The following is a 26,630-nucleotide window of genomic DNA, read 5'->3' as shown; positions in this document are numbered from 1 at the left end:
CTTTATGGCAATGCAGGCATGTCCTTGCTACAGTTACTGGTTTTGTCCTCAGGAATTTAGGATTATATGGCTCTATCTGATGATGGCATTACTAAGCTTCTAGTTGGTCGCTGCGACAAAACTGGGTGCAGTCATAAACTAGCTGTAATCTCATACTGACACTATGGAATCCGAATAGTTTGAATTTAATATGTTAGGATGCGTCAACCAGATATTGATGGTACCATGTAAAGCTTGAAAGGAACGTATTATGGAATACGAAAAGTTTGAATTTAATAGGTTAGGATGCATTTGAAACTTAAACTAAAATTGGAAGCGATCAATAACGATTGTTAGAACCTTTGCAGTGAGGTGGGAATGCAGAGTTAGTCGATGATGATATCTTTGCTACGTACCTATGGTTTGGAGGGCACAGTATGAGGCCATGACTTTTTCTTTCTTCTTTTTATCCCCCTTTTTCTTTTTGGGTGAGGAACGAAGCCATAAAGTTGCATCCATACTGCAGAATTAAATGAAATCAAGATGTTTCCTATTTATTTTTAATGTTTAACATCCAAATAAAAACTGAAAATAATAGATGGATCACGGTTCTGTTTATGCTTGCCCCGGTCAATGTGGAGAGATATATCTTAGTTGATGACAAGCCGTAACATAGAGTATCATCAAATTTTTAAGTTTTGAGGAAAGAACAAGAGAGGGCTCAATCCGCGTTCATGAATGAGATGAAAGTACAGCAAGGAGGGGAAGGGGAAGAAACAAAATAATGGTAGTAGATGGAGGGAGAAGACAGAATAAAGGGACAAAAGGGAAAAGAAAATGGAAAAAGAAAAAAATTACACAACAGCCAAGATAATGGCATCAACAAATCAAGATTTCCTCTCAGGCAGACCTTAATATATTGGACATTAATTATTCATTAAAAGGCCAGTCTCCTTATTAGTCCAAATTGCTCCCAATGGAGCAAACGCCTAGTTCAAAACAGAAAAGCCTGCTAGTGCAAAGCAGCTCGCTTGGCCACTTTCTCACCACGTACTCCACAATATGCCTTCAAAGCATGCTTGGCTTCAGGTAGTCAACGTATTTGCAAGGATTGTAGAGCTTAAGGTGCCCTTCATATATACGGTCAGGTTGGACTGTTTTGAATTGATCTTCAAAAGCATCAAATTGAAACCGAACCCTCTTTTTTCGGTCCAAAACTTTCTCAAATCAACACCAAATTAGATTTTAAATAACAAAAATAATATAAATCAAATCAAGAGACCAATTCAGACCGGGTTCACGGTTCAGCCAGTTTTTTTGCACAGCCCAACCAATAATCAAAGGCAAAGCACTGTTTCCATAACAATCAAATGCAGACCATATCCATCAGATCACAACTAGGCGAAAAAGTTAATTGCAAATGCTGAGGCTCCACAGCCGCAGTTCAATTTTTGAAATGTTTGCTGATAGATAAATAAACCATCTGCTACCAAAAAAATGAAAAAAAGAAGAAACCACCTATACCAAGGATCAAGAAGAAGAAAGCCCCTGTTTGAGACAGCAGAAAGAGCCAAACAAGGGTAGATCACATGAAGCCGCCAACACAATCTCACATACAACAGCCACAATCAGATTTGAGAACCACAGGCATCGAGTCTCTCACCAAAATGTTTCACACTTTCACCCAATCATGGGCTAAAGAAACATCAGTGCAAACAACGTTCATTTCATTATCTTATAACAAGTTTCAATAAATGAGTACAAATATCCAGATATACATCAGTTAATCTTCACATCATGCTTTGTTATTTTCAGAGTGTCAGCTAGAAGGCTTTCTACTACAAATCGCTACAGAAATTCGACTAATTACCAGCAGTGAGTTACCGGCATCTTCTCTGCTGTATGACCGGTCGTGCTTGACATGAGGATGATGCAACTTCATCTGGCTGCCTCCTTAACCAAGAAACCATCCCAACCATAAATATGAGAAGAAATTAACAGAAGCCTGCGACCATCCTTACCAAAACCATAGCCATAACCCTAACTACAAGGCACAATTGCATTTAATTATGATAAAAAGAAACAAAAGGTGGGCTAAGAAACGCAATTCAATGTAAAATATGTCGCCAGAGAGAGAGAGAGAGAGAGAGAGAGAGAGAGAGAGGAGACTGAATTTCATATTTGGTATTTTTGATTAAACTTACGTACAACTACAGCTGCTTTTACATTGGTTGCATTTTGTATGTCGTGTGAATCTTTGCCACTCATTGGTGACTCCCGCTGCAAAGAGCCTGCTGCTGAGTTAGTTCATTCTGCAAGAAACTTGTGCACCATCACAGACAGCCCAGCCTACTTCCGTCCAGCTGAAATACACAAATCCCCAGCAGGTCTCTGGTTCTCAACCAAGCAACCACCCTGTCAGTGTTGTCAGTTGAAATCTTTAAACATATGTACAGCGACGGCAATAACACTGTAATCTTCTCGTTTTTCCTGGTTCTAACTATGAGAATCATGACTCATGAGGCAGAGTATCAAAGGCTGCCACCACACATCCCGCAGGAATGAAAATTTGGTTTCTGTAATTTGACTGTATCCCTAAGATCCTATTCAACTTCTTTTCTCTTCTTCCCTATCTTGTTTGTCAGCTTCAAATTCTCCGTTGCATCTGAATTGGGAAGCACGTCCTTGTCGTAGATGATAGAATCATCAAGAGTGTATATTCGGAGAGCAAGGGATGAAACAGTTGGTGTCTTTGCTGCAGCTGTGAGGGAGGACCAGAACCACCAACTGTTTTTCAGGTATTCCGTCTTGATCATGCCCTCAAACAGGATTGTTGCTTGAATCATCTACAAGAAACACCATAAGAACACAGTCAGACCTATATAAAAGAAATCTTTTTTAAAGGGACTTCCAAAGAGATCAAAGTGGATTCTCTTAATCCCAAGTGGCCATTAGCACTTCCCTCTCATTGACCAATTTCTCATTTCATACCAGCTAGTTCCTACTTGACCAATTTTGCAACCCTCTGGCCTGGTCTTGGTCGAGAAAATTTCAGAAAATTATGAGTGCCAAAAAATTACAAATTATTTTATGAAAAATCTTTATGCAATAAGCTCCCATGCTTCCTACCTTGGATAAATTAGCTTCACCTATGCAAAGATATTATTATTTCATTGAAACCCCTCTTGTCTGAGCTCACTGGCGGACAGCCAAATTAGTTGTTTGGTGCTAAACAAAACTTGTGGGGTCAAAGCTATTAACATAATATCAAGAGATGAATCTATGCCGAGGAAATGGAAAATTTGTTGCAGCATTCGAAGTCTTCCGTCGCCTAATGATTTTAGTCAAGACATGTGCAATGCACATTTAAGAAGAGCCAATATATATATATGATTATAAGATATTAAATTATATTAAATACAAATAGTTATAAAATAAAAATCTAAAACATAGGAATACATAAAAATAGGGCATAAGAAATTCACACATCCAAAAAACTAATAGGCAAAATAAGGATAATATTCCAAGTCTTTGAATTATTGCAAATAAAACTAAATTAAAATAGATAAATTGAATGCACAAGAGGGGTAGGATAGGGGGAGAGGAGGTTAGGGAAGGAGGGAGAGAGAGAAAGAGAGAGGATGCAGGGATGGGGTGCCTTTTTTCAGAGAGAGAGGGGGGGCAGGTTGGGTTAAAGAGGGACAGAGTGGATGGGCAGGGGAGTACATACATCCATATTATATAGAGAGAAAGAGTTACTTCTTCCCCAATGTGGAAAGGGAAGAGAGAGAGGAGAGTAACAAAGTTTTTTTTTCCGCACAAACACTCCAACTAGTTTAAGTTGTTAATTTGATAAATATTGTCAAGTAAAAATAATGAATTCAAAATTAATTTTGGTTTTTGATCTGTACATATAAAAAGGAAATATCTAGGGAACTTAAGGTGTATTTTCTTGATTATTATTAAGGGTATTTTTATCACAAAATTTGACAGATGGAATCTGTCAGATAAAATATCGAAATTTGAAACTCTCTTTTCAATATATAGTATAGATAAAACAGAACATTCTATAGGAAAAAAATTGTAATTAATTTTCGGAATTACATTCCTCATACGCTAGACATAAGTCCGTGGATCTTGCTTATTGATGCTTTAGTGCTTACTTCTGGCCTGAATCTTGAACTGCAGAATGTATCGGCATAGTCATGAGCTACATCATGGATATTTTATTCATACCGGTTCTTAGACACGAAAGCAGGCAGCATATATGCTGACCGCCATCGAAGTTTTGGAGTGAGTTGAGGAATCGGACTTTGACGATATCTGGTTTAGGGGCGGCTTTGCCTTTGCTCCTTAAACAAGCAAAACTACTTACCTAGATGCATATTGATCTTACTGCTGACTGCTTCACGGTCCTTCACCAACTACCAAACTATATGGTCATGCAAGTCACAAACATAACAAGAAGATGGTACAGAAGATAGCTTACATAATAGAGTTTTTGATCCAACAATGGAACCCAATTACCATTAACATTTACATTTTATTTAAAGCCTCATGCCTTTCTAACCAAAATAAAACAAAACAATAGCCATTGAGGTGCACGTAAGAGAAGGCAAACTGACACAGTCTCTAGCTCGTGTTTACAGATTAGAAAAAGAGGACAAAACTAAACATAATTGGAAATCAAGCTGCAACAATAACCATTCTAGGAACGAAGTTATTTAAACTATCTTGTCATTCAGAGCTATACTCCCCTGCTCATACATATTTGTTAGGATATCTAAATGTACATCTCTGCTGTAGGAAGCTGCAAGTCAGTATTTTGGTTCTCCAAAATTATTCATATAAGATTTATAAACTAGCTGTCTCATTAACAACCTCCAGGATTGACCGTAGCCAGCAATTAATCCAGACAGCAGTTTTTATGCATCCAACTTTTTGACAACAAAAGTAAAGAGGATATCATTATGTTAACTTGCTGCAATTTACCGAAAAGAAGTGTTAGAAAGTCCTAGACAATAATTCTGTGCTTAGCAAACCAACAACATTCTGACTGGAAACACATCAAATCTATGTCAAACTACAAGACAGCTGCAAAGTAAAATGCAACAGGAAGAGTAACATAAGGAGAATCCAACTTGCCTCAAATATTGATTCTGAAGACTTGATAAATGCACGCCAAGCACATCTTTTCATCAAGTGCGACTTAGAAGGCCTTACTGCTTCCTCAGGCAGGGCTGCATCCATATCAAGTAAGTTGATCTTGAGCTGCTTTAATATTTGAGCAATTTTACCCACAAGAGGCCTGAATGAGGACTCAGGAATTGCGCATCTGTTACTAACTTCCAGTCCTTGTGTCTTAGTAGTTACGAAGGATGTTCGCTCTCCATCACCCATATAATCTGATGAGGATCCCTTTGTTTTTATCAACTGGTCATCAGAACCATTGCTAACACAATTTTGCGCCGACTTAGTGGCTCGTTCAGTGCCATTTCTTATGTCATCTCCGGATGCAGTTGCACCAGCTCCTTCCCTTCGCGTGGACATTGGCAGCCACTCTTCTGATAAGGCTAATCCAGCATTCTGACCAGTATCAGATTTTTTATTTTGGTTCAGCAGTAATGTAGGATCAAGAAAAAATACAGGTGAAGGGACAAAAGATGGGACCCCATTTGAACCAATAAGCCCTACTTCCTGCACCAACTCCTTGTTAGAATTTTTGATGATGAATTTCTTACTAATCTCATCCAGGTCATAAGGACATACTTTCTTTGGAAATTTAACCAACCTCCAGCAGATTAACTTTTTATTGTTTGATGTCTCAACAATATCAACCTCATCAGAGTGCTCCTTTTCTTTGATGATCTCCGACTTTGCTCCTTTTCCTTTTAATTGATCATCACTTTCTTTGCTTTCATCGGAAGCTGGATTAGTTGGAATGCACTTTCCATCACTATGCCCTTCAAGTTCAACGACAGTGCAAAAAGTCTGGTGACAGGAAAGACAGTGATATCTAGAAGACCATATAGGTTCTAAGCACAAACATCTATACATTCTCTCCTCATAACCTATTTTTGTCTTCCCTCCACGCTTTCTTGGGATTTCACTTGCTTCTGGCTCTAAGCAAGGACCATACCTGCTCTCAAGAATCATTGCAGCCTTTGTACTCAAACAATGTGGAGCTGCAGATTTTTCACTGACAGAAGACTTTGATATTTGTTGAAAATCATCAGGTGGATGGTTCGTATCCTGGTACAACAGAAGTCTTAGCCACTGCAAGATGCATTCCTTCAATTCTCTTTCTCTAGGATCACCATCCCTCAACCAATCAACAAGTTCTTGAATTTCATTATCAGATTCAAATAAAGCCCAGAAGTTATTCAGATCAGAATTAAAAGGGCTACAAGTATGAGACCCACTTAGATACGTATCTCTTCTTTCGGATGGTGCTGGCATGCTTCCATCAGCCACAAACCAAGGACGTTTACCAGGCCTACCTATAACCCAGTACAATCGGCCAGAAGAATCCCTACCTAGAAATTCCCTTCTTACTGATGTCAGCATAACTTGTGACTCTAAACTGGAAATTGAATCCTGCAAATGTGAAATCTCATTTTTTAAAGATTCCATCTCAAGGTAACTGCCTTCAGGCTCAGTTACATTGGCATGAATATTGTTATGACTTCCTTCGAGTGTTCTATCCTGATTGGAAGCTGGTAACTCTCCCACTAAGGTATTGACGGCAGAACATGTGGACAATGAATGAGCACTCTCTTCCAAATCACTTCTCCTACTATCAGAAAACTGATGAGATCCATGAAGAATATCTGCTTTTGATGGAATAGGGGCATTCTTTTCGATATTTACAATGTTCGTCACCACTTCTCTCCCAGCTTCATCACTTTCTCCCTGTGAAGAAACTACTGATTTTTCATCGTGTCCATTGAATTGATCTCTTTTACTAACATCCATACTACAGGATGACTTTTCAGGAAATGATGTATCCATAGCAGGTCCATCAATGGTGTGCATCTGGGGTCTCTTAGCATTGGCATTTGTGTCCATTATGCTCTTCAGCAGGTAGTCCTTGCTGACAGCACCTTGTCCATTCTCCACAAGGCAGTCCTCCATCGTTGTGGATGCCCCCTTCAGTGGATTTGCTGAACCAATTGCAGTATTGTTCATTTTGTTGCTGAAATTTTGTTGCTGTCCCGTCAATCTACCATGGCCGGCACACATAGCAGTTATACCCTCTTCTCTTGCAAGATCACCAATTCCACTAAATTTGCTTGCACTTTCCTTTACCGCACTCATTGCCAGTAATTCTTCTTTGATTTTCAAGTTTCTCCACTCTACACCTAGATTACGCAATTTTTGCTGCATATCATTTGATTTATCAGCAGATTGTTCTAGGTGTTCTCGAATAAGTGCGGTATTCAGCACTTCATCACATAGAAACTTCAGCAAAAATATTCTCTGCAATCAGCAGAAAACATGAGAATAATACTGATAGTAAGTAAAATTTTATGTAGTAGGAAAGTCAAGCAAGCAAGGTGCATAGTTAACATTTTGGGATAACATTTCAATAATCACATTCACAATATAATGTGAGGACCACATACTAAAATCCAACAGATATAACTTAAAATGCCATATAATTGATTAGCTATAATTCAAGAAAGAAATTTAAGTAAAACATTCACAGACATGTTCAAATATATGCACACATTCCCCATGCATGCTAATGCAAGGGCACATAAACATATATATACTTGTATGCTTCAATGCCAAAAGAACACAGGAAGAAAGGGCATTCAATAACATGAAACCCGGAAAGGTGAACTCTGTTACTTGATAATCAAATTGCTAATGAGTTAGACAATCAGCTAACAAGAAATACAAACACCATTTTATAAAATTTTAAAGAGGACAAATTATGTACAATACTTAGCACAAGAGACAAGAATGGAGAGAAAGAGATTACTTGTTATGTAAAATAAGGACTAAGATTATCTTAAAATTTTAGCTGCCCTGCTAATTTCTAATTACCCTGTTCCAATATGAAGAAGGGGCCCATGCATCAGAGGTTTCATGATTGGGCCACAGTAATTTATGAACCAAACATCACTAGATCATATGGTTACAAGCAGACCAGACATCCTAGACTTTATAACCATTCATCCATATGAAGTAACCTGTGTGCAATTCACTCAAACAAATCAGACTATATAGCACATACTACCTACATAAGGATTGAACACATACCATACTGTTCTTTGCTTTTTTCCCCTGGTCAGATTTAAATGAAGACAGAAGGCATCAACACACCTAGCAGTTGTAACAATAGGAACATACTGATCTACAACTTGTCATACTAATATTAACAAGAACAAACATGACGTTGTCAACAGGTGAATTGCTCTTGATAACATCAAAAAACAAAATCCATCTAAATGTGTCAGTCTACTTAAACGTTTTTCTAGAACAAGGATGGCACAGATCCCATAAATTTTTCCCACCTACTGTTCTTTCACAATCGGATTGCATGATAACTTTTATCTAGATAACTGAGAAGTAAAATGGGCATGATAGTGTCAAAAATAAAAATGGTTGATGCACGAATGGGCAGATTGGCCAATCTGAAAGACAGTTTGAAGGTAATGGCAAGCAAGGTGAATATGCAGCCGACCAAGGCTTCAAGAATGAATAAAGAAGAATGGCATATTAATACATTTTCACAAAATTAATTCACAAAAAAATAAGTCAAATTGAAATTATCTGACATACCCAATAAGTAGTATCAATTTCAAACTTTGTTTCAGAAGGAATAAATTGTTCCCATTTATTGGATAAGAGGTGCAAGTGGGTCGGGTTGGCTTGAAGTGGTGTTGGGCCTATAATTTGACAAAACCCCATGCTTTTCCTACATTTATGCCATGTGCACATATTAAGCGGAATTAAACGTATCCTAAGAAGAAAAGAAATCAAATGTTATAATATGTATTTAAAGTTTTTCACTAATATTTGCATAATAATCGAGTAATTTTCATCATTAACAAGATGTTACTTCATTATAGTGTGCCCTTTTTTAATATTTTGAATCCTTGATCTTTGTTTCTCAATTAAAACATCCTCCAGTACATTGCATGTCATTTGCTTGTTCCCCAACTGCATAGTTCAATAAAAACCGGGACTAGACAAGGTGACAAATGCAATAGAGTATTTCTATAAAATCTCAATAAGCTCAAACCTGCATCAAGTATAATACAAGATTACTTTAAAAAGTCAGGTCATCACACTGGGAAATGAATGTTACACCACACAACTAATAGCATCATTTGTGTTGAAATGGAAAGAAAAAAACAAAGAATTGGACCATTTAATTGACAGCTCTAAACAACATAATATAGAAATAATCATGCCCTGGATCATCTTCTGTAGAGTGAAAAGAAAACATATTATAGGACAAAGATCTTATAGTTCTGTATTACCATCTTTTCACCATTTATGTCTGTTTTTTTCAACAAAATAAAATGGAAGAAAATGTTCCAAATTTGAAGACCATGATTGCAGTACATTCATTACACATCATATTAGTAAAGTTTGACATCCGCAGCCATGGCTTTCGAAGAGTTCACCAAGGACTGCCCTCTTCTGATAATACAAGTTTCTGTACTATGTCTCATATGCATCAAGAACATGGACTATGACCTGAAATTGTGGCTGACAGACTCTGAAGACAACCATTTGCTTTTGGAGGAAGCATTTCTATGCTGCCATCTCTTTACACAGTTTAACTGAAGCTAAACAAATATTTTTTTTGATAATAAATCGAACAATCTAGCTGCTACAAGCTCTTTTGCAAGCTGTAATAGTTTTCCAGTACGACATCCTCACCCTCAAGACAATATACAGGTGATATGATTTGAATAACATACAACTACCAAATTTAGCAACTCAGGTGCTGTAGAAGCATTAAGAGCCCACTGCTCAAGGAGCATGTCATAACTTGCAAGCTCACTCAATAGAATGCACAGCTAAGGCAAGGAGAGAGTAAGAGTAAAATTCTGTGGAATGATGGGAACAATAGGTTCTCAGGCATAAGCGTCAAAAGACATTCAAGTAAATGAACCGAACTGATTTGCTTTTAGTATAAAGAGTTGTACATTAGCTTCCCCAATATGGAAAAGCCACGGTATTAGTTTTCACGATACTTGAAAAGATGCAAAATTTATATGATTTGGCAGCATGCATCTATTATATACAACTATAAAAGGAAAGCAATCTAAGAGTTCAGAGCACCGATCTCCCTCTTAGAGAGAACTGGAGAAGGGGCTCTCAAAATTATTATTTGGTTCACCATGAGAAATTCTCTCATATTTGGAAATCTATATTGGAAAAGCCCATGTCTAATAACAAGGACAATTGAATTTGATACAACCTTAGAGAGTCGCTCTCCATTTAGTAGAGATGATAATTGGAAAGCAGTAAAGCTAGCTAATTGTGTGGCTGTAATATGTGAAAAGAATATCAAATCCTAGTATGCATACAAAATTCTGAACTAAGCCTAAGATAAGATTCTTCATGACCAACAACATTGAACGCCACAATCCATATTCCAGACGATGCCTTTTATATTTTAGAAAGTTGTATTTTGGCTTCTTACATATTTGAATATGATATAATTAGGATATAAATTTTAATATTAAAGGAAACAAATTTGTTACTTTTGGTGGACTTTGTATATTTTGCTGATATCATAAAAAATGAATCATAGAAGTTTTTTCTCTTTTTTGGGGGGAAACGTAGGACACAGTGTATAACGAGTTTCCATTAAGGTAACGAAAAACGAACTCCAAACTCCAAGGCTCTACTGCTAAACACCAAACCTGGACTCTGAAGTAAACCAAAGGACACAAGTTTCTTTTTCCCCTCTTAAAAAAAAAATTAGGAATGCAAATATATAGTCAGTTTTTGCGGGACCACATGACTGCAGAGTTTATAAAATTCAATTCTTGAAATTATATTCAACAAAACAAATGCATAATGAAAGTGATATCACATAAAATTTGTTACAGTGCTAGACAAGTTTGTCAAATCATTACTGAGAGACTAATATAAAAGGAAGCATCGCATAGTCATGCACCGTTTGTAAGGCCAAAATGGAAAAAAGAAAAAACAAATATACAAACCTCTTCTATGCTGAACTCCCAGTATTCTCTTTCTTCCATTGTGACTGCTAGCTGATTTAGAGCCTCCTGGAAAGCACGAGCTTCCTCTCCCAGATGTCTCCTCGGATGGCGTTTAATAAATTGAGAATGCATCCATGAATCTGGCATCTTAGATTGACTCTGAACACAGGATGGACAGTACCAATTCCCTTCTGGAATTCGAGCTAGTGGAGGGTCCAAACAGTATGTATGATACTCAGAATCACACTTATCACAGAGTAAAACACTGTCGTCATCTTTATCGATGCCACAGACTTTGCAGACTCCTTCCTCCCAAGGAGCTTTTGGTAGCTCATTTGCTGTAAGAAGAACATCATGCAGCTCCTTCCACGTTTCAGAGTCAAAATGCTTGGCACCAGCATGATCTAAACACTTTTTAGCCAGGTTGAGCACCTGTACTCAGAACAGAAGTTTTTAACGAAGTAGAAAAGCAGCAGTCTTGCATGCACACACACACACATACCAGACACATACATATACGCATGCGAGGAGAGGCCAGGAGAAAAAGAAAATAAATGAAAAATTTTCTGCAGAATGATTGTGTTAATAATACATTATCCGCATATGATTATGTTCTTATACATCCTTTCTTTCCCCATACCAAGGAATTATAGAAGTGAAATACTAGACACCAAAAACGATATTCCGAATCAGTGAATCATCAGACATGTACAATGTAGATATCAAAATTGGATTGTAAAATTTGCTTCTAGTTGAAGATCGTTTCGCAAGATGACAAAGAACGAGATATCGCATTGCCAGTTTAGACATAACAAGAGAATAAAGATCTAGATTTCACTTCCCTGAAATGATAATCCACACACTCTAACCTAATCTTTGTTCATCATTCTCTATTATTTACCCAATATTGTAACAATTCTAAAAGACTACCATAAACTTCATTAGCAGGTAGTATGAAGAGTATAAATATAAAATAAGAAATTATAGAGTTAGAAGATTAGATACGGACCTCCTCCTCATACAATGACTCAAACTTCTGTGACAATGTTTCAGCCAATTGCATCAGATCAGGTCGATCCCCATATGCTGTGCATATATTATGCCAAACCTGCCATCAGAAGCAAGACTTAAATATGCCAAAATGTTGACCACTTGTACTTCAGTAACAGGATACCTCAATCACCTCATTACTTGCAAGGATACATGAAAGTGTATATACATATACATAAATGTATATACATATATAAGAGTTTAAAAGGAGATGTGAGAGATAATGATGGGTTGTTGGAGATAATGTTAAACTACATTGCTAGTTTAAAAAGAGATGTCCAAGATAATGTAGGATATTTATAGTGTGACATACACGCAGTAGCATGTATGAGCAAGATTTTGTTGTACCGATCCATACCACCCTCTATCAAGCGTACTATACTATACCAGTACTAAATCGAGACTTAGTGGAGGGGGGGAGGTGGGCAAACCAAGTCTTGGTACACTAAACCGATCCCTATGCTAGGTATACCGACACTGTAACAGTATGGTAACAATCCGGGATCTGGCACCAAAACAACAAACCTTGGGTATGAGTGTGATGTGAATAGTTTATTGTATATGCATATGCTGGGTTACTTGCAGCATTCCTACGCTTAGTCTATAGCTAAAAATATACATTTTCTGCAAAATCAAAAAATAGGAAAAAAATCAATTTGAATTGTCATGACAACCAGCAACATAATTTCTATGTGAATAAGCAACAATTTCTTAGCAATATTTATGATAGCAATATCACATGTCAATCAAATTATCTATGACTTTTTGGTTGTGTTAATATGTTCAAAACTATAATCTCCCACATTTAATTCATATAAGAGTAGAATAGAAAACAAAAAAAATATACAAAAGGGTCAAAGATATAGATAACTGCCTTGAATGCAATGCCTCTCCTATTTTGAAAACGAACAAAAGAAAGAAAAAACAGGAAAGGTGTGCAGTATAAAACCAGCCTAATAACTAATATGAGCTGCATCACATCTATTTTTATTCATGATAACGAAAAACAAATATACCAGTTTTTAAGCAATAGATACTCCTTAAGACACAATGAAGGCAATAAAATGATCGATCAAAAAATTTTAACTTTTGTTACTTAAAACAAAAGAAAACAGGAAAAAGACATACCCCCCGCACATCCTCTAGAAAAGCCTCATGTGATCCACCATAAGCCCCAACAGCCAGTCTTAGATCAATTGCACGGAAGTCCAAAGGGCGAGAAACCATAGCAGGAAATCCAAGAATACCATCATCCTCATTATCATTAGAATATGTTAGTGCAGCTCCAAGCAAATTGCAGAAAACTTTTGCTTCATCAGCAGAAACAGCACGGCGTAGCACAATACGACATTTTTTCATAATGACATCTGATAGAGAAATAGGATTTTTCTCTTTCCGTCCCTTGGGTTTCTGCTGCAGACCTCCAGCAGATGCCTCTGCCAGCACAGATAAAACAGCTTTCTGTACCCAACCAACAAGAAATGTCAACAGATTGACTGCATGGTTTGCCATTATAGAAAATATGAACTCCAAATCAAAAAAAAACAATAAAGTATAAAATCTAGAAAAATATGATTCTGCAACAGCATTACCAAGCATATAAAAAAAGAATACAAGACAATAGAATGACATGAAGTCTTTAATAGGGCGCAGTAGAAGATTAGAGGATTTCCAGACAGTGAGGAAAGAACAATAGCTCAATAACAGCTGATACATGAAAAAAAATAGAAAGATGTATAAAGTGCAAAGTATAAGCTTTCTCACAGGCAAATTTTGGATAAAGATACAAATATCAGAAGGATTGAAAAATTCGCAAAATATCGGACTCGTCATTCAAATTATTTAGGTAGAATGAACCAACAAAACAATTAATATTAGCAATAATAAGACACAGAAAAAAACTGTCAAATGGGTGACAAAATTGTGAGTACAACTTCTCCAGGTCAAAAGTAGTGATAGTTAAGTGTGTCCCAAATTTGAGATGAATTTCTCTCATAAGATTTTGCTGGCATGCATGAATTGGTGATGGTGCTCAGTACTATTTTACCAAGCTAAACTAGACAATGTCAAAGAATAGGTTATCATTCTATCATACTAATCCAAGAATGATAGCATTAGAGACTCCACAATAAATGTTACATATATTCATTAATAAATAATAGCATTAGATATCACACCATCATATAATCCATAAATAAGATAGATAAATATTTAATGGAAAAGAAAGATAAACAAAATCAATTTACAACATTATCAAACAATATTTAATATGCACATATTCAATTCCAAAACATTATCTAAAAATATCTACAACTAAAAGAATAATAGTGAAAATTATAACTGCCTCACATGGTGAGGAATTTCAAAATCTGTTTGTAAAAAGCTTATCATAATTTTGGAGAAAATATTGGACAACTACAGCATTATAAAACAGTGACAATTTACCTTGGTCGGTCCCGATGCATTTCCCTTATAAACTTCTTTACTGATTGAATGCTCCAAAATTTTCTTTGCCCATTCTGGAGGATTTTTGTCCAGAGAATCATAGATGCACTTTCTAATTCTTGTTCCCACATTGGTTGGTAACTTTTTCACAGGCTCCAGAGGCTGTGCCCACTCAGGAAGACTATTGCTATTCACAACAGCTGGCTCAGAAGCAACTATTGCTGCATCAAAATCCTTGTAATCCACAGGCAAAACTTCATTATCACGCTTCATATGACCAGATATTTGCCTTTCAGCCTCCGCAAGCAGCTGAGAATCAAAAAATTTAGTTTCAACAATTTCAATCTAATCTGCTAAAGACTCTTAACCATAAATGCTAAAACACCGACCAATCCATTCAGAATACCAGATTTACAGCATATATATTAAACATAAATCTACAAAATTGTGACAAGTCGCAGGGTCAAATCAAAGACCTCAAAAGCTGTTCAAAGAAAATATATGGGTGATTCATAGATGTCATATATGGAGCCAGCCCTCATCGATAGGCACTTTCGAATATCAAAATCTTGCTTTCCTGTCAAAAGACTACAATTTTGGGTTTTGTGCTAGAAAATTTATACCATAAGTTGTTTCATAATATATGCCACTTGGGTAAGCAAAGTGGAGGTACTAAGTGTACTCACAGAAGCCTTAAAGATGGAACTAAATTATGTGATATACATGCATCATGCATACATTTACATATAAATATAATATCAATCGGCATGAATTATGAATTTCTTTAAAAATGACCAAAATCTGGAACTCTTTTCTTGCCTTGCTCATGGATGTTCTTCAGCTCTCCTGCTCCCCTACCCAAAAAATAAGAAGGGGTGTGACCAAGAAACTTCAGTTTTCCAGGAATCTTGGAGTGCCAATAGTTCTAGACACTTGAACAAACAAGGAACTCCAAAAGGAATAGCTATTATGCTACATCAGCCAAAAGTGTCAGCACTTGGCATGGTTTTTTTTGGAGTGTCCAGCAAACGGACACTTTAGTCTAAGCGATGGCACTTAATTGTTATTAAGCACTAAATCAAGGCTTAAAGTTTAAACTACAAGGTATGGTATCTACCATCACCATGCTAACACAGGATACCAGCAGGCATGGCAGGCACCCCTGTATGTTATGGACGGTAAGAACTGAGCCGCACACCCTCATATTGGCTGGTAGGTGAACCCATGCACTAGATTATACTAGCCTAAAGTGTTAAATAGAACTTCTATTCAACAGAAAGTGTCAATAATATATATACCGTACGGCAGTGCCCCACTGTTTTTGTTTTTCGAGGTTGAGATGTAGAACAACTGGACATTTGGACCTGCGCCGAGTGTCTCTAGGTAATTGAATTTGTAAATTTTCAATTTGGATGAATACAGTATATGAAATTGACTGGCCATAAAATGGGATTCGCAACCCATCTGATTTGTGAATTTAAGCTCAACCTCTGTAAATAGCTATATGATGAATATCTGATTGTGGTCGTTCAGACTCTATACATTGTAATTAATAATATTGGTCCTTGGTACTTGATATGATGGCAATCATCATTCTTCATATCCCTATGCAGCTTTATAATTATACATTTAACCCTTCTGTAAATTTACCAAGTTATGTATCCGATAGTTAGATTGCTACCGTATAATTGAATAACATGTTACAGATTTTGATTCATGTGCCATGTGATTCCTTTATATCTTCATTAGTTTTTAATATAATAATAAATTATACAAACATATGTTTCTTAGTAACAAAAACTAATGTTAAAACATTGATAATCATTCAACAATACAATCCTCGATTCTTTAGTCGATTGTCATGTGATAGTCTATGCCAAGTAAAATTTACCACATAACATGGATGAATCGAAGTTCTAATTAATTTTTATGAGATTCACTATACCGGTACCCTACCAATACAGTATGGTATGCCCAATATATAAATTACAATACTTGTACAAACACAAGATTGGGAGGCCTTTTTCCAATCTTTAGTTATCATACCGCCTAAAACTGGGCGGTCGAGCCAATACAATAAGAAACCGGATGGAATTGATCGATTCCATCTGGTACAGGCTAGTTTGGCCCATGTGTTGTACCAAACCTTGATACTGTATGAGTACCTTACTAGTATGGTAGGCAAACCATGTTCCCTGAGCACTTGTTTCAAGTACCAAAGTATCCAAGTGAAAGAAGCATTCAACACAACTTCCACAGTCCACACATAATAAAGGACAAGGCATGACTATATTTCACATGTGTATAACATACAAGGTATCAAAGTGCAATATAGAAAAAGACTGAAATTCAAATGTGTTATCAATGAATGCACGACACGTATAGGAAAACAATCTTTGTTTATAATATTTGTTCTCTGCAATATATTCATGCACAGGTCACTAAAAATCAAATTATCTATGAAAACTAGCAAATATCTTAAGAATGAATATTAAAGTTCTTAATAATGAATTTACTGTCAATGCAAAGGACTCTAAATGGGACAGCACATCAAAGCTCTCACCTAACAATGCATGCGGTAATGTGAGTTTTTATTTAGAAGAGAATTCATAGAATATGAGTCATGAATCTTGTCCATTTTGGTACTCACCACATTTTTTAAAATATAGCTTCAACCGAAAATTTATTAGACACCACAAATCATATAAGGGCAGATAAAATGAAATGTGCTCTCTTACCAATGCATCCGCTTCCATTCCAGAAACTCCCGAAAGTGAGCCACAAAGCACACCACCATCACCCTGTAAGCAGCGGAACAACTTCATACCTTCGCGACTATAGACATCTGGCGAATCCATGCAACAATTCATAGATGAGACAGCTAAAATATATCTCCGGGCTATTTCCGGCCATGTCAGCTCATTAATAGTTAGCATATCAATCTTTGTTTCTTTTGCAGGTGGGCAGTTATCAACATCTTTCTTTCTTCCACGTCTAGGTTTTGATTCTCTAGCATCAAAATTTGGATCTACGAAAACTGCAACCTTGCAAAGTAGCTCACTGACCAACACTTTCAGCAATGCAATGTGAATCTCTGTCAAAGCCACTCCATTGCATCTGCTATAAGTATATGATGCCAATCTAGCTTGAGCAGCTTCCCTTGCAGATGCTGTTTCAATTGGGATGAATATGAATGGACTCTCTTCATGAGCTACTGGACCAGATTCACCAGTTGGGAATGAGGTTGGACCATTTGCACTATTGCTTAATTGTGAAGCAGAGTCCTTACATTTCTGAATTTCCTTTTGTAATTTCTCCAAATTATATGACCCAATAGGCCATGGATCGATGAGCTCTTCTTCAAGCTCGTCGAATGATGGAGGTTCTTTCAGACCCAAAATTTCATAAAAACGCCACAGCAATTCCCATATCTAATATTTTTTTTTGGAAAAAAAAAAGGAGAAATGAAAAAAAGCAGCACAGAAGATACATAGCTCAAAATTTAAATATGATAAATGTCTTTCAATTGAGAGAAAAAAATAAAAACAAATTGCAATGTGAATAAAGTACCTGAAGAACATCCCCAACCAACTCAGCAGGAAGCCTGCTGTTCATAGGTTTCCCTGGTGGATGCTGCTGCTCACTTGATCGGTTGTCTTCAGCAAAGTCTTGCAGCCTAGGTTTTTTGTGCCCTCTGTATAAACTATACAATGCAACTTCTTCTCCACCTTGTTCTCCATTCTTTTGGATGGCTAAGAGCAACCCACTTGCAACAGTCAATGATGTCGAAAAATCAGTCCTATCAATCAAAAATTGGTAGTGCGAACAAGCAAGAGATCCAGGAAGGCTTTCAATAATTTCTTGTACAAAGCCCATATCCAATCCAAATCTATCCTGGTTTAACCATTCTGCAAGTGATTTGCATGTAGCTTCTAGTTCACTGTCATTCTGGATTACTCGTGGTGTATTGATCGGCCCATGGAAACAGCAAAATTTAACTAGGGGACCAAGATGATCAAGAGTTTCTAGAGTTCCATTACCTGAATATGATGAAAACTTTCTACTATTGTGCCTGCAGCAAAATTGCAAACATCTTGATTGCCTGTACACTTCACGGCAAGCATCAAGAAGAGTATGAGAAACCATCTTCCATACTGACTGTGATGACCTTCCTTCTACATAAAATTCTCCTATTTCATCTCTCATTCCTGAAGCCTCGGAAGACCTTTCTGAATGGCAATTCAGATCAGGTGTTAAAACAGCTGGGTTCTGCATATTAATTTGCACAGAGGATTCATATGATGTTTCACCAAGATTGCTGCTAAAGCATGATAACAAGTCTTGCTGTGATTGATCTGGATCTGATAGCAGCATTAGAATGTCGTCATCTTTATCATAATCTGCATCAACAGTCGTGCTAGTACTTTCCATCCTCTGTGGCATATCATCTTTGTTAACACTTTTACATAACAGAACAGTTGCCCCATGGGGTATAGGTGATATGAAACATGGACGCCTTCGCACCTTGAAAACAGGCCCAGCATTACCACCATCTGACACTTCACACTCAAAAAGTGAACCTGTAATTTTATCATGCCAATAGGATTTATATCCCACTGGCCAAATCTCATAGCTGTCATGATACGTCATTCGTAAATCAATTTTCCCCAGTCTGACAACAAAGAAATCTTCATATTGAATTGGAAGCCCAACCTGGAATAGGGTTTTGAAGATGATGAAAAACCAAGCATGAACAGTTGTAGTCTAATTAAAGAAAGAAAGAAATAAACATATGATGTATGCACTTATCTATCCAAATACGCATACATATCAATGGAATTGTAATCACCTCAAACACACATATATACATGAATGCATAGTGTATGTATATATGTACAATGAGTAGGGATACAAATATGAACATATCCACGTATGTCAGTTGGCAGGTAGGTAAGCAGATATGCACATATCTACATATAGAATAAGCAATAATGTTCTAAACTCGAAATGAAAGAATGAACAAAGCAGAACCAAAACAAATGAATCTAAAACAAATAAGAAAATGCGTGGCTACTTACAGTCACATCTTGACATTCATGGTCCAGGACCTCTGTATCAGATGAGGGCTCCATTCCACAGCTGACCTGCACACAGTCTTGATTTTCATTATAACTTGTTATCATCAAATTTCTGGCAAGATCTTTTTTCCTTCTGCGAAGGGTCAATGACTTCTGTGCAGTGCCAGAACCATCACTTCTTTCATCAATGTCCATAGTAGAAAAGCTTGATTTTATCCCAAGATATTGGGCAACACCAGCCATTGACTCAAACCTTTTCTTATCTGGGGCACAATATACAGCATATGGACCGGATCTGTTTGCAGATTCTTTGAAATCCACTGACCAACCTTCACTCAGAAAACCTCCCCTTTCCATAATAAAGTTTCTTAATGACTGCAGAAACATCTCTCCCTGTGACTGACCTGATACTGTTACATTATTAACCGCAGACCTTCCTAAGAGAGAAGAACTCGAAACTGGATCTTCAGAATCTCTACTTGCAAATAGTCCATGGTGTGAAACGCCTTCCGAACTGTTTCTCATATCATCAGTTACCATTTCAGTATCCTTGCCTAAATCAAAAGCATTTCTTATGTGACCATCATTTAAATGTGGAAATGATGCACCAAACCCACTAAATGAAGATCCATCAGTATTGTTTATTCTGCGTGCAGTACAGATCACAATCACTCACTTGTATTAGTAAGTTCAAAAGGATTGATCAAAGACTAAGTAGGGTAAAAATAATAATTATTGGTCAGCAAAAAGTTTAAGCAAATAAAAGACTGTAGTAATATGCAATGTCTTTAGATCAAAAATTTTGGAAATAGAATTTAAAATCTTAAAGGTCTACTGCTTCATGGTATGTCTTTTACATCAAAAACCATTAAGATGGCTTAGTCATCAGTAGAAAAGAAGAAGATGTAGATCCAATTAGGAATATCTGGGCTTGGGTTAAAGAAATATTAGACCATTATGGCTATTTGAGAGATGTAGATAGCTTGGTCAGCATTATTTTGAGGAAGCTTATAAGCAAGATTTCATGACCCTAGGATGAACATGATGAACACAAAAGCATAAAAGTGGACACTTGATTTGATTATGGTTGCCTGGAAAGATTGCATGCACATTACATGAGTAAACATGTAACAGATTACATTGATGAGATGATATAATCGTGTGGCAGTAATAGCATTACAACAATTGTAAGTAACAAGCTGAATCCCAACTGTTCAGACTGGTTTCATAAAAATACTCCTTTGCTAATTCATTCCTCTTAAGAGCTACATCCTTTCTCACTGCAAACTTTTCGAAATCCTTTATCTCAACATCAATCTATGTAATCTAAACTCTTTGCTGTCTCTTTATTTAACTTTCAACACAAATCTGAGTCACTCTCAATTGGAATTCTTTACTAGAGCTCAGCATATCTCACTGAAGATGCATGTTCCTACCAACTAACTCAATACCATGGAATTCTCAATTAGTGCAACTTTAATGCTTCCTCCAATTAACCTTCTGAAGTCCTATCACCAAAACACTCATCTCTACCATGCTCATCTATGTGCCTGAGGCCTCTTTGTTATGCAACATTGCAATCCATAATGGGCAAGATAAGGGGATTACAAGAGACCACCTCACCCCCTATCCTTCCCCCTCCTTGCACCAGTGCCATAGGGGAAGAGAGGAAAGGAAGAAAGATGGGATAATAGAAGAAAATTAGGAGGAAGAGAGGAAAGATAATTTAGGCATTCAGCTAAGTGGCAAAGGTACATGGCACACCAAAACTAGTATTTTTTTTCCTCTTCCACTTTCTCTTCCTTTCCTTCATTCCCTCTCTCATGGTCTCATCTTCCTCATTTTTTCCCTCTACTAGTTGCCTCCAGATCATGTAGTCACCCCTACCACTGAAGGCAGCAATAACAACTCCCATCAGAGGTATGGCAGTTGTTGCTGCAGTCTACAGAGGAAAAAAAGGGCAAAGGAACAGAAAGAACAGGAAGAAAATGGAAAAAGATTATCGATCAGGTCAATTCAAGCTATGTTTGTAAATTGGGAGAATTGAGACAGTTAACTCTTTTTCTGTGCCATATATATTAAGCCCTTTGCCATTTTGGCATGTGTTTCTTCCCTCACACGGACATCCCTTTGGTCTATTCTCCCTCTCTAAGATGACATGCACATAACTCTGTCCTACTCTTTCTCCTCTTTTTTTTTATATTTGCTTATTTTACTAAGCTTTTTGAATCTTTAGCTGTCTTGAACTCAGGGCCTTCAGATGAAACTAGGTAAACCCATGGTTTCATGTTTTGTGCCTAATATTTTCAGCAACATTATATAGTTTTTATTCTTCTGCTTATGGCATATTTAAAATCCCACATTAGGGTGAATTTGAAGAAAACCTAAAAGTCCCTGTATCTCTTATTTGCAGTCAGAGTTAATCTGAAGCCATGTGTAGTCAAGAAAATAAACAGATTCTGACAATACAAGGCTTTAGGTTGATGAGAAATCATTCTGAAGTCAAAAATAAATTATGGAAGACTAGGGTAATGATAGTAATTCCCTTTAAGAATATATTGCATTAGGGTAGTCTTGGTGTATTTAAATAGGGAGATAATCATTGTATTTGATCATATGTTGCATCAACACATTGATGGATGTGAAATGTAATCAAAGTTTCAACAGCATGACAATCAGTTAGGCAGCCCTCAATTTCTAACCTGCAACAAAGGATAGATAATCTATCAATGAAATCGAATGAATTAACGGTGTTCATGAAGAAAATGGATATGAAACAGATATAAGAAGTTGAGGAACCTCAAGATCTACTGCTTATAGACACCATAGTCAAAAATCTACACATCGGTTGACCCTTCAGCTTGCAACATGACTACGAAAATTTTGAAAGCAGATGAAGGAATGATTATTATCAAGGATCCAGGAATTAAAGAGATGATCTAAAATTGTTTTCCAATAATTATTGACTCTTGGCAAAATAGGGATATATTCCTTCGTGGTTATACAGATCCATTAGTTGCTCCATCGCTCCATTAATCTAAAGTGACACAGGTAATGATCATTAGCAACCACTTAACTTCATGTCCTAACATAGTATGCAAAAGGCGTAATAAAATATAGTTGCATGGAGAATACCTTATCATTTCTTGTGATTGAGAAAAATCACTTTCATATTCAAGCAGGGTATACTAGTATTTATTTTTGAGTTAGTAAACTCTCTTTCTTATATTTAGAGTTAGATCTATGGTTTTGGGCCCAAAATCATGGTGAGTCAAAATGCAAACTCATGAAAAAGCTTGTACATGATGGAAGCATATGGTGTGGGGAAATAAAATACTATAGTTTTAATTTGCTGCTATTTATGGATTTTGCTTAGGCAAATTTTAAGGATAAAAGTTTTCATATTTGTTTTTCATGAATATTTGATGCAACTCCTTAGCTACTCTTATGTTTGGAAAGTTCTATCAACCATAGGTGTCCCAAATGATTAACCATGTAGCAGACAACCCTCATTGAGCCCATTAATCTTGGAGGAAGAAATACAGAAGCTGTAGATTTCTCGCCTTATGGCCAAAGAAGTGAGCACCAATGTTTCTTGAGAACGGAATAAGGTTGAAGAGGAAATGTAGGAAGAAGAAATAATCATTAATATTAGGCTTCATGAAGAACGATATTGTTAGCTTCACATCATTCCACCATGTAGCGTAACACGCAAGCTGAAACCAACTAATAGTCGTAAGATGCCAAAAAGCCCAAAGACCAGTGTTAACTATAGAGCAGACTATAGTCAAAACTATAAAACTATTACACTGAGAAAAGCATAATTGGTAACCGCAAAAACTCCCTTAAGACTTATTAAAACCTCTTTCTTCCTTAACCAAAGCCTTAATGCAACAATTACCCATTATTCCTAGCTTTTAGGGTCCCTCCAGTACTTTGAGGACTCACTATAGCCACTCTCTTTTCCTAATATATAAGATTTTTTGTTGATCTTCCCATAACCAGATTATGAGAGAACAAGCATCAAAATCTCATAAGCCATCAAATTTCAGAGTTCTAGCACTCCCAGCATGTTATACATGATCCGAACACCTAGGCGTTACAACAATAGTGATACAAAGCATAGAAGCATCAAAGCAAATAAATTGCCAGATTTCGTTATCAAACCCATCTTAAAAATTACTCTCCTGCTCATGATCTTTGTAACGCTTCCAATCATAACAGAAAAAGATTATGTTCCTTTGACTTAAATCACATTTGCACCACTACATTCTAAGCAAAGGAGATAGAGACATGATATGTTATTAAGTCATTAGATGGAAAAGCATAAATTTTGATGTAGTATTGCCACATTGTCCTTCATCCTTATGATCTAAAATAAACCATCATTTACCATAACGTTTTTGATTGAAAAACTAATATGAATACTACATGTGTGTCCAGGTCGACAGCAGGTTTATCTACATATATTATGAGTTGAGAGACTGCAGGTTTCACCAATTTCATGTTCTGGTTGATACATTATGGGATCCTTCCAATTATTTGCTTGCAAGGGGGCACAGAATTTTGCTCTTTTTTTATTACTATATTTATGACAAGACATTTTCTAACCTTCTAGATATGCATCCATGATTGACAATTAGAAGAATATGATGAATATAATCAAAGAAAACATTGTAGCAACAATCAACAACTCCAGTATTGCGAACGCACAAGTAATACCGAAGAAGATTGAAATTTTCACAAATAAACGAAGAGCAAAGAGAAAAAAAGATGCCTGTTTAGCCCGCCGTTTCTGCCGATGTGCAACTCCTCCGAGGTGTTCACTTCCCCATCTCCCTCGCTCGGCGGCAGGGCATTGATATCAAGAAGCCTCGCAGGCCCAAGAGCCCACCTCTTATTCGGCACCCCATTCAGCATGCACTCGGTGCAGACCCAGTCCTCGAACGCGACATGCTGCCGCCCCCGAACCCGGGCGCAGCTGAGGTGGAACCCCCTCTCGCAGCCGTCGCAGACCACGGTCCCGGCCCGGGTCTCGGGACGGCGGCAGAGCCCACACGGGAGGGGCCGGCCGACGCCGGCCTCCCCCGGGAACTCCGCCGGGAAGCCGGCCGCGGGGGCAAGATTCCCATGGAACCTACACGCCAAAGCGTAGGCATCGTAGGGCAGGAGAGGGGGAGGAACCGGGGGCCCAAGAACGGGATCCGGTGGCGCTTCCGCGGCCCGGGCGGCTGGAGGGGTGTCGCAGGGGGGCGGGGGGAACTCGTTGAGGTCGATGGCGAGGGGGGCGGGGCGGGGATCCATCAGGGGCGAGGATTTGGGGCGGGCCACCTCGGCTGTATCGGGAGCATTCTTGTATATTCTTGGAGGCGGGGAGGAATCTAGGGATTTGGCAGCCGCGTCGCGGCGAATGGAAAGGGAGGAGGGTATTTGATTCGAGGGAAAGGAGAGAGCGCTCGGTTTCAGTGGATTTCGGTGGGGTGGTGGGAAAAGCGTGGGGGGTGGGAGAAGGCGGTGGGGTGAGGGAGGACGGACGGCCGAAACTACCGGTGTCGGGGTGCGGCGAACCGGGGCAGGAAAAGCGGTTTGGGAGTTATGTGGGACGCGTGGAGATAACTGGGGTGGGAGTTGGGGAGTGTTGTGTTGGGGGAAGAGTATGTGATCGGGAGCTCGTCAAGATTAGGAGGGGAGGTGACCAATGGGAAAAAGGTGGCAGCGCACGCGGGTTGCATGTGACTGGACGAAACGAAACGACACGCAAACGTTTGGAAAGGCGGGAGGGTGGATTGGCTGTTGCGGTTGGGATAGCATATGGACTTCTTTGTAAATCAGGATTTGACACGTGGTTGGCCCATTGAACTATGCCCCCGCAAATATTTGTTCAGATGGGCTTGTACTTGGGCCAACATTTAGAAGGCTGCCAGCCTTCTTACTGTCTTATTGTCAAAGAATGGTTACAACAACCACCGAGGTGGTAGCATGGTTGAACGGGGCTAAAATTCCACCGGAGTGGCTTAGATTCGAAATATGCGGGCGCCGATTAAATGCGGAGATCGGATGCCCCCCGCCTAGTTTGCCCGGTGGAGTCGTCATCTGGTCCGTTGGTACTGAGATGGTATTAGGATGACGTATTCACACGTGAAAGGGGCTGCCACATTGATGGGGCTCCCCACAGACCGAGAAGGGTATGAGGGTATTGTCTACCCGCATCAGACATTCTCTAGTGAAAGAGAGGACCAGTGGGGGCTGCTACGTGGGTGGGGTTAATTCTCCTCCCCTCCTTTCGCCAAAGAAGAAGAAGAAGAAGAATGGTTACAATATGCATTTAGTCTCATTCTTTTTTCTCATAAAAGAACATTGTTTTGTACATTTTGCTTGTTGGTTTCAATTATTCGTATACAAATATATTTTTTTTGAAATTATTTTTTTTCAAAAAATGTTATTTATAGTGTTATAGAAATATGAGGTGCTAGAAGTTCTAATTCAATATCTAATGGCATGTAAATGCGAACAATGCCACGATGCAAAATAGTTGCATGGTTTTTGTACTGTAATAGAAATATTTTTATCTCCAAAATAATCTATTTATTTAAGCTATTTAGTCGTTAAATGCAGTGTCATTTGACCGGTTTTCTCAGCATAAGCAGTTTTCATCGGGGCAAGACCGATATATGTGTTGGTTCTATTCATGACTCAACTTTGTCGGATGGCTTATTTGATTTCGAAATCATTAATCAGGTGCTTTCTTCGATAACGACACCTAAATCCATCAGCACTATTTTGCATCAGTCTCCAGTGTATATTCGGGCATTAAATGTCTCAAACAGTCATGTCACATTCACGACATGGTGATCACACTGACTTGCGTGACGCCATAGATATT

The 26,630-nt window shown here is 37.8% G+C and overlaps 1 protein-coding gene across 4 annotated transcripts; it reads right to left on the bottom strand.

Annotated features, from left to right (window-relative positions):
- Positions 1-1,685: 1,685 nt before the first annotated feature.
- LOC103719046 (methyl-CpG-binding domain-containing protein 9-like) lies at positions 1,686-25,273 on the bottom strand. 4 transcript variants are annotated; one of them, XR_005512432.1, is made up of 11 exons: positions 24,525-25,273; positions 19,748-20,393; positions 18,240-19,382; positions 17,408-18,100; positions 14,670-14,978; positions 13,353-13,685; positions 12,184-12,282; positions 11,175-11,606; positions 5,125-7,458; positions 2,184-2,825; positions 1,686-2,023 (listed from the first exon to the last, which is right to left on the bottom strand). XR_005512432.1 is itself a non-coding variant. In XM_039127926.1 (10 exons), exons 1-10 carry the CDS (start codon positions 25,049-25,051, stop codon positions 2,583-2,585), a joined length of 6,759 nt encoding a protein of 2,252 aa, XP_038983854.1. In that variant the 5' UTR covers positions 25,052-25,273; the 3' UTR covers positions 1,689-2,582. The 4 variants fall into 4 exon arrangements, 2 of the variants coding, with proteins under 2 accessions (XP_038983854.1, XP_038983855.1); XR_005512433.1 differs by having other exon boundaries at positions 2,188-2,825; XM_039127926.1 differs by having other exon boundaries at positions 1,689-2,825.
- Between the last annotated feature and the right edge of the window lie 1,357 nt (positions 25,274-26,630).

The sequence above is a fragment of the Phoenix dactylifera genome, chromosome 7 (assembly GCF_009389715.1).
Source record: "Phoenix dactylifera cultivar Barhee BC4 chromosome 7, palm_55x_up_171113_PBpolish2nd_filt_p, whole genome shotgun sequence".
Taxonomy (NCBI): Eukaryota; Viridiplantae; Streptophyta; class Magnoliopsida; order Arecales; family Arecaceae; genus Phoenix; species Phoenix dactylifera.
This window is presented reverse-complemented; position numbering and strand designations above follow the sequence as displayed.

Excerpts from the sequence above, each read along its gene's own strand:
- LOC103719046 (XM_039127926.1), bottom strand. The coding sequence starts at position 25,051 with ATGGATCCCCGCCCCGCCCCCCTCGCCATCGACCTCAACGAGTTCCCC. Across the intron at positions 14,979-17,407 it reads GAATGGAAGCGGATGCATTG|CTGCTTGCGGAGGCTGAAAG; the intron begins GTAAGAGAGCAC and ends TTTGATTCTCAG. Across the intron at positions 12,283-13,352 it reads TTCTAGAGGATGTGCGGGGG|GTTTGGCATAATATATGCAC; the intron begins GTATGTCTTTTT and ends TTCTGATGGCAG.